Raw genomic sequence first — 10,567 nt, forward strand, 5'->3', positions numbered from 1 at the left:
GGAATAGAAAAATTTAATTATATGAAAGAAAAAAAGAAGTAAAAATTACAAAACAAAAGTAAAGTATGAAAAACAAAACGATTCTTAAAAATAAACATGACGAAAAGATTGTGTTAAATTAGAAAGGATTTCACACGAGAGATAACGAGATTTCTGTGAGAATACAATATATAAGTCAGAGTAATACTTTCCCTCATTTTCTATTCATTTGTATTCTAATAAGGGAAATGAGATAAAAATAGAAATAGAAATTGATAACTAAGAAACAGTATTTTTATATATTGCAAACAAGCAAATTGTAGTTGAAACCATTTGCAGAATTTATGAATAATGAACTTTCGATAGAGAATGGCATGGATTATAAATAGCAGCGAAATTCTTTAAATATTATTACAGAATTTTGTGGTATTACCTTAACCCATTAAGTCTCAGAGTACTTAAATTTCTGAATATTACTTTTAATTTTTTACAGATAATTGAAAATAGGTTAAATTGAAAAAAAATAATTATTAAAACTCCTTTACTTCAAGTAGAAATGGAAATACTTGGTGTCCTATAAATAGGACACGGAGCCAATGTGATATAACTTATTGAATGTTCTCATTTCGTGTCCTATTTATAGGGCAGTGGGACTTAATGGGTTAATTGGTCAGGTTAAAATCTCACCTTTATTTATTTTCCCATTTATTCTATTCATATTATCTGGTCATTTTCAATGTCTTTATATTGCCGTCTCCAGAATGTCTAATCATCCCTGCTACCGCCTCCTCTCTCTGTCTTTTCTATTGCAACAATAATGGCCTTTGTTCAATGGATCCGGTCCCGCTCATGTAACATCCGCTCAGCCGTTCTCAGTACACTTCTCGCTTTCCCTTATTGTGTCCAAATCGTTAACCACTGCAGTAATCCCTACGGCAAGTCCTTCATCCACCGAACATCGATCGGCCCTCTGGAGTTTCCACTCCATGCTCTCATGTGTTGACATACAAACGTTCAAGAAGAGCATTAACATTATCAATCTCAGGTGACCTTCAGACCAAACATCTAAAAAAATTGCACGGAAATCGAGAAGTATTTGCTGAAAGTCTTGTATTTATCTTTGCAAATTGGATAATAAATAAAATGTAGATAAATGAATAACAGGACAAAATGGTCGACTCGATAACGTCTCATCCAGCAGAGCAAGGTGTCAGTGATTGGAGTTTTATTGTATTCATCTCTTGCAAAGACGTTTATATTAATCTGACACTGTCGGTCACGATGACGAGGGTTTCACCTGATCCGATCAACGGCACAGCCAGCTCGTGGAATTAATGTGCAAGTGACTGAGCCCTCTACAGACACGCGTACCCTTAACGTAGTTCTCAGGGAGATTCAGCGTGACACAGAATGTGACAAGGCTGACCCCTTTGAATTACAGGTACAGCTCATTCTTGCTAGCTTAGTGGACTGGAACAACGTGTTTTCCTCAAAGATCCAACGCGCCGCCAGGAATCGAACTCATGAGAGACGAATACACTAATCATGCGGCTTCACTCTATTCCTCTAGCTACAAAACCTCGACGTGGAAGCTCTAAGTGGGTCAATAACTAAGTCTCTGCTAAGTAGTCCAACTTTCTAGAAATAACAGCTGACTCTCTCACACAAATAACAATCTGTCGTCTTAAAAAGGAATAATTGCATTTCTAGATATATTGGGTTTGATAAAAACAATTAAAGGATGGTCACCGCTGGAACGCATATTGACCTCAGCCTGACTAGATGAAGATTCCTGTTGTGGTAAACGAAAGCAGAATTGTGTTTTTGAATGGTGGCGAAGAAAACACTTGCGTAGAAATGTGCACTGTTCATGAATATCTTAAATTTCTTTCCGTTTCGAGCTTCAGTACGATCTTCGTCAGTTTGAAACTTTGCTCTACAAATTAAATAATTAATCGTAAATTCTGTGAAACGACTATAGCTTAAAGGGATAAATTGTGCTATCCTGCGGTCCCTACTAACAGCTAAGTGAACTGAGCCACATAACGAGACGCATTTTCGTCTGTAATACGTTGTCGTTTAGTTGAGTTGCTATAAAATACGGTGCTACCGTCTGCGACCCTTAAAACCTTGTTAATATACGCACAGGCTAGCTGGCAGAAGCGTTAGCACGTCGGGCGAAATGCTTAGCTGTATTTCGTCTGCCGTTATGTTCTGAGTTCAAATTCCGCCGAGGTCGACTTTGCCTTTCATCCTTTTGGGGTCAATTAAATAAGTACCAGTTACGCACTGGGATCGATGTAATCGGCTTAATCTCTTTGTTTGTCCCCTCTATGTTTCGCCCCTGTGGGCAATAAAGAAATAAATATACGCACAGGCGTGGCTGTGTAGTGAGAAGTTTGCTTCCCAACCAACCACATGGTTCCAGTTTCAATTCCACTGCGTGGCTTCTTCGGCAAGTGCCTTCTACTATTGTCTCGAACCAACCAATGCCCTGTGAGTAGATTTAGTGGAGAGAAACTGAAAGAAGACCATTATATGTATCTATATGTATGTGTGTGTGTCTCTTTGTGTCTGTGTTTGTCGCCCACCACTGGTTGACAACCAGTGTTGGTTTGTTTACGTCTCTGTAACTTAGCGGTTCAGCATAAAAGACAGATGGATTAAGAACCAGGTTTTAAAAAATGTACTAGGGTCGATTCTTTCGACTAAAAGTTTTTCAAGGCGGTGACTCAGCATGGCCGCAGTCCAATGATTGGAGCAAGTAAATAATAAACAATAAGAAATATATAATATATAATACATAATTCCATTTACTTTTGGTATAAGACACCATATTGAACGGCCATTAAGTGACATTGAACCAGCAGCAATTCATAGCAAACATGGCTGCCAGGATGAAAGAAGAGCGAATGATGTAGTGGACGTAGAGAGAAAGAAGGGAAGGATTACAGAGTGAGGGAGGGGGGGTAAATGTAGAATGGTAGGAGGATGCAGAGTGAGAAGAAGGAAAGTAAAAAGGGGAGTAAGGGGAAGAATACGAAACAATAAAACACATCCGTTTTGGCCCCGGAAAAAAAATTGCAGGGATATGTTTCACGGTTAATGAAGCAACTTAATTTCAATTGAAAGATTTTTACAAGAAAGAAATCTGAGTAAAAAGGCGCGAGAAAGAAAAAATACAAGGAAGGAAAGAAAGAATAAAAAGGGAGTGAATGAGAAGAAGAGAGAATGTTTGAGGACTTCAGAAGTTGGTGAGAAAAGCAAGACCATGAAGAGGTTATTAGAAGAAACGTCATAAGAAATAAAACATGAAACAAAGTAAAATAAAATAAAACATAATAAAACCAAAGACAACCAGAAAGAAGAAAAAAAAGGAAGGTAAATGGATGAAGAATTAAAGAGAAAATTGGAAAGTAAATGAAAGGAACGGACGTGGGGAGACTTTGAAGCCCGCCATGATGGGAGGATGAAAATAAAGTATATAGAAATAAACAATAAATAAACGAGAAAATATCGAATAAAATAAAAGACATGGAAATGATGAAAGAGAATAAAGAAAGAGGTTTTCAAAACGTTGCTGATGTAGGTACCTTGGGGCACGAACAATGGGCTGAGTGTTTCTCTCGGTAAACTCCTAAGTTGGTTCATTTGTGTTTCAAGCTAGCTTACTACGAGGCATGAAATGGTTCCTCTCTTCCCCGTCTCTCTTTCTCTCCCTTTGTCTGTCTGTCTGTCTGTCTCTCTCTCAGCACCTCTCTCTCAGCACCTCTCTCTCTCTCTCTCCCCCTCTCTCTCTCCCCCTCTCTCTCTCTCTCTCTCCCTTCTTTGACGCCGCCATCAGCTCAGCTGACTTTGGTTAGAGAAGTAAGCAAGCTTTTCAAGCAGCAACGTTTGTAGTTGTTCTTTGTTGTTTCCGTGACGTAGTCATAGAAGCAAGGGTGGGAGGAGGAAGAGAAGGAGAAGAAGAAGGAGGAGGAGGATTCGATGATCTTTAGTTGAAGTTAATAAGAAGTTATTTTATATTTTATGTCAATGTGTTTCTTCTGGTTTCATGACGTTCACTGAATCACTGAAACAGCATCATATCGACAACACCAACATCGATAACAAAGCTACGTTTTGTTAGGTGATTCCAAAGGAAATGGAATGATATTGTGCAGAGCATGCAAAATACGAAGAGAGAGAGGGATGTATATATATATATATATATATATATATATATATATATATATATATATATATATATATATAAAGAGAGAGAGAGAGAGAGAGAGAGAGAGAGAGAGAGAGAGAGAAAGGCGAGAGAGATTGAAAGCACACCCCTGAGAAAAAAATAAAAAGGGATGAACAAGACAAAGAATGTATATCTTCTACATATACAATATATTCTTTCTTTCTTTCTCTCTCCAATAAATATAACTATACGTGTATTTCTTGTTCTTCACAAGTTGGCAATTATTATCTTTTTCGGCTACTTTTAGACTTCCAGAAGTTCTTGTAGCCCTTACACGCACACACACGCAAACTGCATAAATACATACATTGGAATTAACGTGCAAGTGGCTGAGCACTCCACAGACACGCGTACCCTTAACGTAGTTCTCAGGGAGATTTCAGCGTGACACAGAATGTAACAAGGGTGGCCCCTTTGAATTACAGGTACAACTCATTTTTGCCAGTTGAAAGGACTGGAGCAACGTGAAATAGTGTCTGCTCAAGGACGAAACGAGCCGCCGGGAATCGAACTCACAACCTTACGATAGTGAGCTGGATACCCTAACCACTAATCCACGCGCCTTGTACGTACAAACACACACATATTTAATAATAAGCAATTTAAATTGTGGTTGGCTGGTTGGTCGGTAGGTGAGTTGATTTTTCCAGTCACACTTCATATCATATAGAGAAACTTGGAGAGAGCGGGAGAGAGAGAGATGGGTAGAGAGGGAGAGAGAAAGAGAAAGAGAGAGAAAGAGAAAGAGAGAGAAAGTGAGAGAAAGTGCGTGTGTGTGGTGGGGAGGCAGTATGAGTGTTTTATAGTTTTCTGAAAAATATACATTTTTGTTTTTTTTATGAAATTTTGCAGAGATGTTGATAAAAATTTAGAAAAATTCTAATATATATTCATTGCGAACATACAAATGAAAAACTTGCTTTATTTTTTATTTTTTTTTTTTTAGTTATATTTTAAGGTAATAAATATTTTTCTTTTGAAAATTTGTATTCGTTTCATCATTTTGTATTAGTAAGAAAAAACTTGATAAAAGTTAAATTGCTATTATTGTATGTTATTCGTTATATAACGGGTAACATTCTAGTGCATCCATGCATACATACATACATAAAGAGAAACTCTGTACAGTTGTGGAAATTAGCTGCCCAGCGGATGTTAAGGCCGAAGATCAGGGAAAAGAGAACACCTACGCTGAACTATTGAGAAATCTGCAGTTACTCTTTCCAGATTACAAGTTCAGGTTTATACCTGTAATTATTGGGGTCCTGGGATATGTAACACACTGCCTAAATAACAATCTTTAGAGATTAGGGTTCTCAAAACTAGAAAGGAGAAAGCTAATTCGAAGACTACAGATCCAATCCATCACTGGAACTGTAAACACCTGTAGAATTTTCCAGAAATTTATCATTTAAATATATATGAGCATGTCTAGATATGTAGCTATATGCATGAGAATACATACATAAGGCAAAACATACATGTCTGCACATACATAAATACATACATACGTACACACACATACATACATACATACATACATACATACATACATACATACAAACTAACAAAAATACCCTGTTGTTGATGTTGAAATTCCAATGAAGAAGCCTTGGATCTAGGTTAGAAACCGGTTCTTTCTCTATTGGCATACATACATTCATACACGCACACTCATATATATACATTTCGTCCGTCTCACAACCACTTTTTGCTGCAATTATCTTTGGGAATCTACCATGCAAAGCCTTCCCCTGCCAGTCACATAACTTTTGTTCTTTTTTCTGGCTTTTGATTTCGTTTGGGTTTTTGGTTTCCCTGTATCTTGCTGTGACTCTACCAGCTTTTAATAAACTTTCTCCACTATTACCTACATAGGAGTCTCTATCTACTCTAGATAACACCATGCAGTCTTCTGATATTAACCCTCTTCCGCCTTCCTTTCTAGGGTAGGTGTAATCTTGCTATTCCTGCCCTTGGGTGGAGTCTTTTATTCATATTGTATTCCTTCCTCGTTCTTCTATCTAGCTTTGCTAATTCAGTTTTTGTCCAATGTACAGAAAATGCTGAGTATCTAAGTAACAATACTGCCCAAGTATTTACAGCCTTCACTAGATTCGAACCATTTAGCTTTGTATTCATTAGCTTCTTCATTCTTCTGATGTACTCCTCCTCAATTTTCGTTTTCATTTCTGTAGTTAGTTCTCTGTCAGATTCTAATGCTCCTAGACACTTGTAACTCTCTCCTTCTTTCAATGATTTTAATGTCTGGCTATTCGGTAATTGGATGCCTTCACTGTTGACTACCTGTCCCCTTTTCATGACTAATATTGCACACTTAACTATGCCAAATTCCATGTCTATATCTTTCCTGAACAGTCTTATAGTTTGTATTAAGGAATCTATCTCTTTTTCATTTTTATTAAAAAGCTTCTGATGATCCATGTAGAGCAAATGGTTAATTTTTAAACTGATACGCAGCCTAAATAAGGAAAATATTTCGGTTTCTTGAGATGGCTGACATTAAAACATAGTTTTCTTTCATTTTTTTTTTGCGGGTTCTTAACCCCTGTTTCGTGATGGTTTGAAATTTGATCTCTCCTCCCGGCAGTTCGTTGTTACACGTTCATGCTGTTTGCTATTATTATTACTACTACTACTATTATTATTATTATTATTATTAATACTTTTTTTCTTCCGTTCCTATTTTTCAGTGACATAAAGAATAAAGATGTCCCGATCCAGTTGGAACAAACGTTAACCCATACCAACTCAAACTACGCTTCCACAAGTGAACGCAGCACCCCACGTATGGCCAAAGTTCGAAGCAATCGAATCAAGGCTCGTCGATCACCCTACCCCCATTTGTCCGATGGCTCTGACTACAGCAATGACTACTCAGAAAGACAGACCACCACTTATGACTATATCCCAGACATGTCGATGCCAGTGCAGGGTTACCAAAGCGTTATGTACCAACACCCGCACGAAAGCATGGATCGCTACAACAGCCTCTATACGTCACCCTATTCTCACCCGGCAAGCATGGGCATGTACAGGGACAGCGCATGTGTCTATCCATACCAAGCCCACCAAAGATATTTCGACGACCCTAGCCCTTACAGGACTTACGAAGAACGTTATTATTCTAACAGGGATACTTCAAACTATCAGGGGTTTGTGGGTTCCACTCAACCAATTCTTGAAGCTAATCCAACTCCAACTCTACGGTTGGGACTCGGTGAGAATGAAGCTGGGCGCGAGAACTACCGTCAGACAGACAGTTCGCAATCGTCTTCAGCTATTCAGCAGTATGACTATCGGACGACTGGTGCATGTTCGGGGAACAGCTCTCAAGATGCTGCGTCTTCTAGCTACAATGCACCTAGTAATATGACAGGCAGCAATAGCTATACGGCTCCGTATAGCAACCGGTCTGAATCGTCTGCCTCTGAAGTCGACGTTGTGAATGAAGAATTCGATAAACGCCACACGTCCATTCATTCTCACAGACCAACTGACCGACTCTCGACAGCAGGTGGTAACAGTAACGGAACAACTACCGCCATTGTCGTTCCCGCTGTAGTTTCTTCTTCCTCCTCTTCTTCTTCTTCTGTTTCTGCTTCCATTAACGGAACCGGAAGTTCTAAGTACGAAACGCTGTTGGATGCTTCCCATTTAGTGAAGGAAGAGAGCTACAAACCGCAGCCCACGGACCAACAGCATTCGGCCAACGCCCAGCTAAACCCTAATATCTCTTCCACCCAGCGGGACTCGGTTCATCAATCTGTGATCATGCGCAGACAGTCGAATCAAACGTACCACGTGGGTAAAGATCCGAGGAGTGGTGGCAACAACAGCGCCAATAATACGACTAGCGGCAGGAATAGTGTTGGTAGCAGCAATGGCAATACAGGGGGCAGCAGCAGTACGGCAAACAGCCACACGCACCATAATAGCAACCCTCACAGCCAACAGCACCAGCAGCACCATCAACACCACAATAATAACCAACAGCAACACCACCATCACCAGCAGCAGCAGCAGCAGCAGCAATCACATCATCAGCAGCAGCAACAGCAGCAGCAGCAGCAGCAACTCCACTCACATCATCATCACCAAGCACAACACCAACAGCACCACCAGCACAGACAACAGCATTCACATTTACAAAGCAGTAACATAAACAGCAACAACACTAACAACAACAACATCTCGAGCCACAGCACGAGTAATCATAATATTATAATTAGCAACAACAACAACAACAACAACAGCAACAACAACAACAACAACAACAACAATAATAATAATAACAGTACTAATCACAACTCGACAGCCCCAGCCTCCTCATCGGCATCCTCTTCATCAGCATTAGAGTCAGCAACATTATCATTATCACTATCATCATCATCGTCTTCTTCTTCTTCCTCTTCTTCCTCCTCCTCGTCTTCTTCCTCCACCTCTTCCTCCTCGGTGGTGGCCGTGGGTGATTACGACATGTCCCAGCATGTCTACCTTAAATCACATCCATCGATGGCCAACAACACCACGCTACATCACCACCACCAACAACAACACCAACAACACCAACAACAACAACAGCACCAACATCACCAGCAGCAGCAGCAGCAGCAACACCACCATCAACAACAACAACAACAGCAACACCACCATCATCATCACCACGAGGAACTGAAAAGGTCAGCTGCTGCTACTGCTGCAGCGGCGGCGGCTGGGACGGTCGTCGTTGGCGTTGGTGACCCCACGGCCCAGCCGACGGTGTCAACGGTGCTGTCCGACGGTGTCATCGCCCCAAACCTGACGCCGAACGGCGGCGGCGGCGCCGGCGTTCTTACGACAGCGACAGCATCGCCAACAACAGCAGCAACGTCGGTGACGTCAGCGACGTCGGTGAGCGCACACAAGCTGTTGGATATGCGTTCACTGCAAGAGAAGTCGTTAGCAGCGGCGGCTGCGGCGGCTGCTGCCGCGGCCGCTGCTGCTGAACAGGACGCTTACACCACTTGCCTGAAAGCCGCCTGCGGCTACGACGGCTACGCTCAAGCTGGTATATACCAGTCGGCGCCCATTCAGCCGCAACGCCCCTATCCTATGATTCCTCAGGCAGGTTATACGAGTGTCATTGTCGATGCACAGCAATACCAAATGGCAAATGGCTACGTTCACTGAGCAACAGACATCCGGTTTCACACGAGCAGCGGCAACAGCAGCAGCAGCAGCAGCGCCCCCTACATAATGGTGCAGAGCCTTTCTTCCTCCATTATATACATACGCGCGCGCACACACATATATACATACACATATATACACACACATATATATAACTATATTTGTGCGCATATATATATATATATATATATATATATATATATACATACATGCATACATAATACATACATACATATGTATGTTTATATATATATATATATATATATATATTTATGTATATGTGTGTGTGTGCATGCATGTGTCAATGTATGTATGTATGCATGTATGTATGGATGGATGGATGGACGGATAAACGGAAGAACGTGAAGACAGACGAAGAAAGTTATTCAAATTCTGGAGATAAGACAACACAAGGTGAAACCAAGAAACAGAAATGTGGAAAAGTTTTATAAAACAATCAAAACAAATAAATAACGATAAAAAAAACGCTGCGACAAGGAAGAAGAACAACAATAATTCTAATGATTCATAAAATTTGAAGTCTCTCGGGGTTGAATAAAAGGCGATGAGCGGAACCCCAAAAAGTGGAATGAAAAAAAATTAATAATAATCATTTGTACATTTGAAATTAATTAAAAGGAACGTAAAGGAAATGATTATTAATTGAAAACTGAAACATTAATAATTATAATTATTAAAAAAAATTAACTGACATTGTGGTCTTTGTGCAGATTAATATTGTTGATGCTGGGGAGGAGAATAACGATGGACATACGACATGGAAGCGTGTTTGTGTGTCTGAAGTGTCATAATCCAACATGGCGGTGAAAATGGGAGATAAATATTGCAAGGGAGATAAATAACTGTAAGAAGAAAGTGAGATGATTAACGATAATAGAAAAAAACAAAGGAGTAAGGGATACGTAAATAAAAGAGTCAAACTCCACCAATCAAATATCTGATCTTGATGAAAAACTACGTTGATGATAATAAACCAATGAATAAAACACAATAAAAATATAATAAAACAAATATCTCCAGAAGAGAAGAGCGACAAAAAAAATTTATTGTAATTATTATTATATTGATATTATTATTAATATTATGTCGCTTAGAATTTATATAAATGTAACTGAAAATAAAGAATTTTAATAAACA

The 10,567-nt window shown here is 39.6% G+C and overlaps 1 protein-coding gene across 5 annotated transcripts in view; it reads left to right on the top strand.

The window, feature by feature from the left end:
* LOC128247091 (uncharacterized) overlaps positions 1-9,601 on the top strand; it is a 477,753-nt gene extending 468,152 nt beyond the window's left edge. For 4 of the 5 annotated variants that reach the window (XM_089348258.1, XM_089348254.1, XM_089348255.1 and 1 more), the window contains one exon: positions 6,931-9,541. In XM_089348258.1, the coding sequence (XP_089204384.1) occupies positions 6,931-9,409 (2,479 nt within the window). In that variant the 3' untranslated portion in view covers positions 9,410-9,541. Of the gene's footprint in view, positions 1-6,930 lie in introns of all 5 variants that reach the window. The other variant, XM_089348253.1, reaches the window with a different exon arrangement.
* Positions 9,602-10,567: the final 966 nt, after the last annotated feature.

This window comes from Octopus bimaculoides, chromosome 2, assembly GCF_046866305.1.
Source record: "Octopus bimaculoides isolate indiv1 chromosome 2, ASM4686630v1, whole genome shotgun sequence".
In the NCBI taxonomy this organism is placed as follows: domain Eukaryota; kingdom Metazoa; phylum Mollusca; class Cephalopoda; order Octopoda; family Octopodidae; genus Octopus; species Octopus bimaculoides.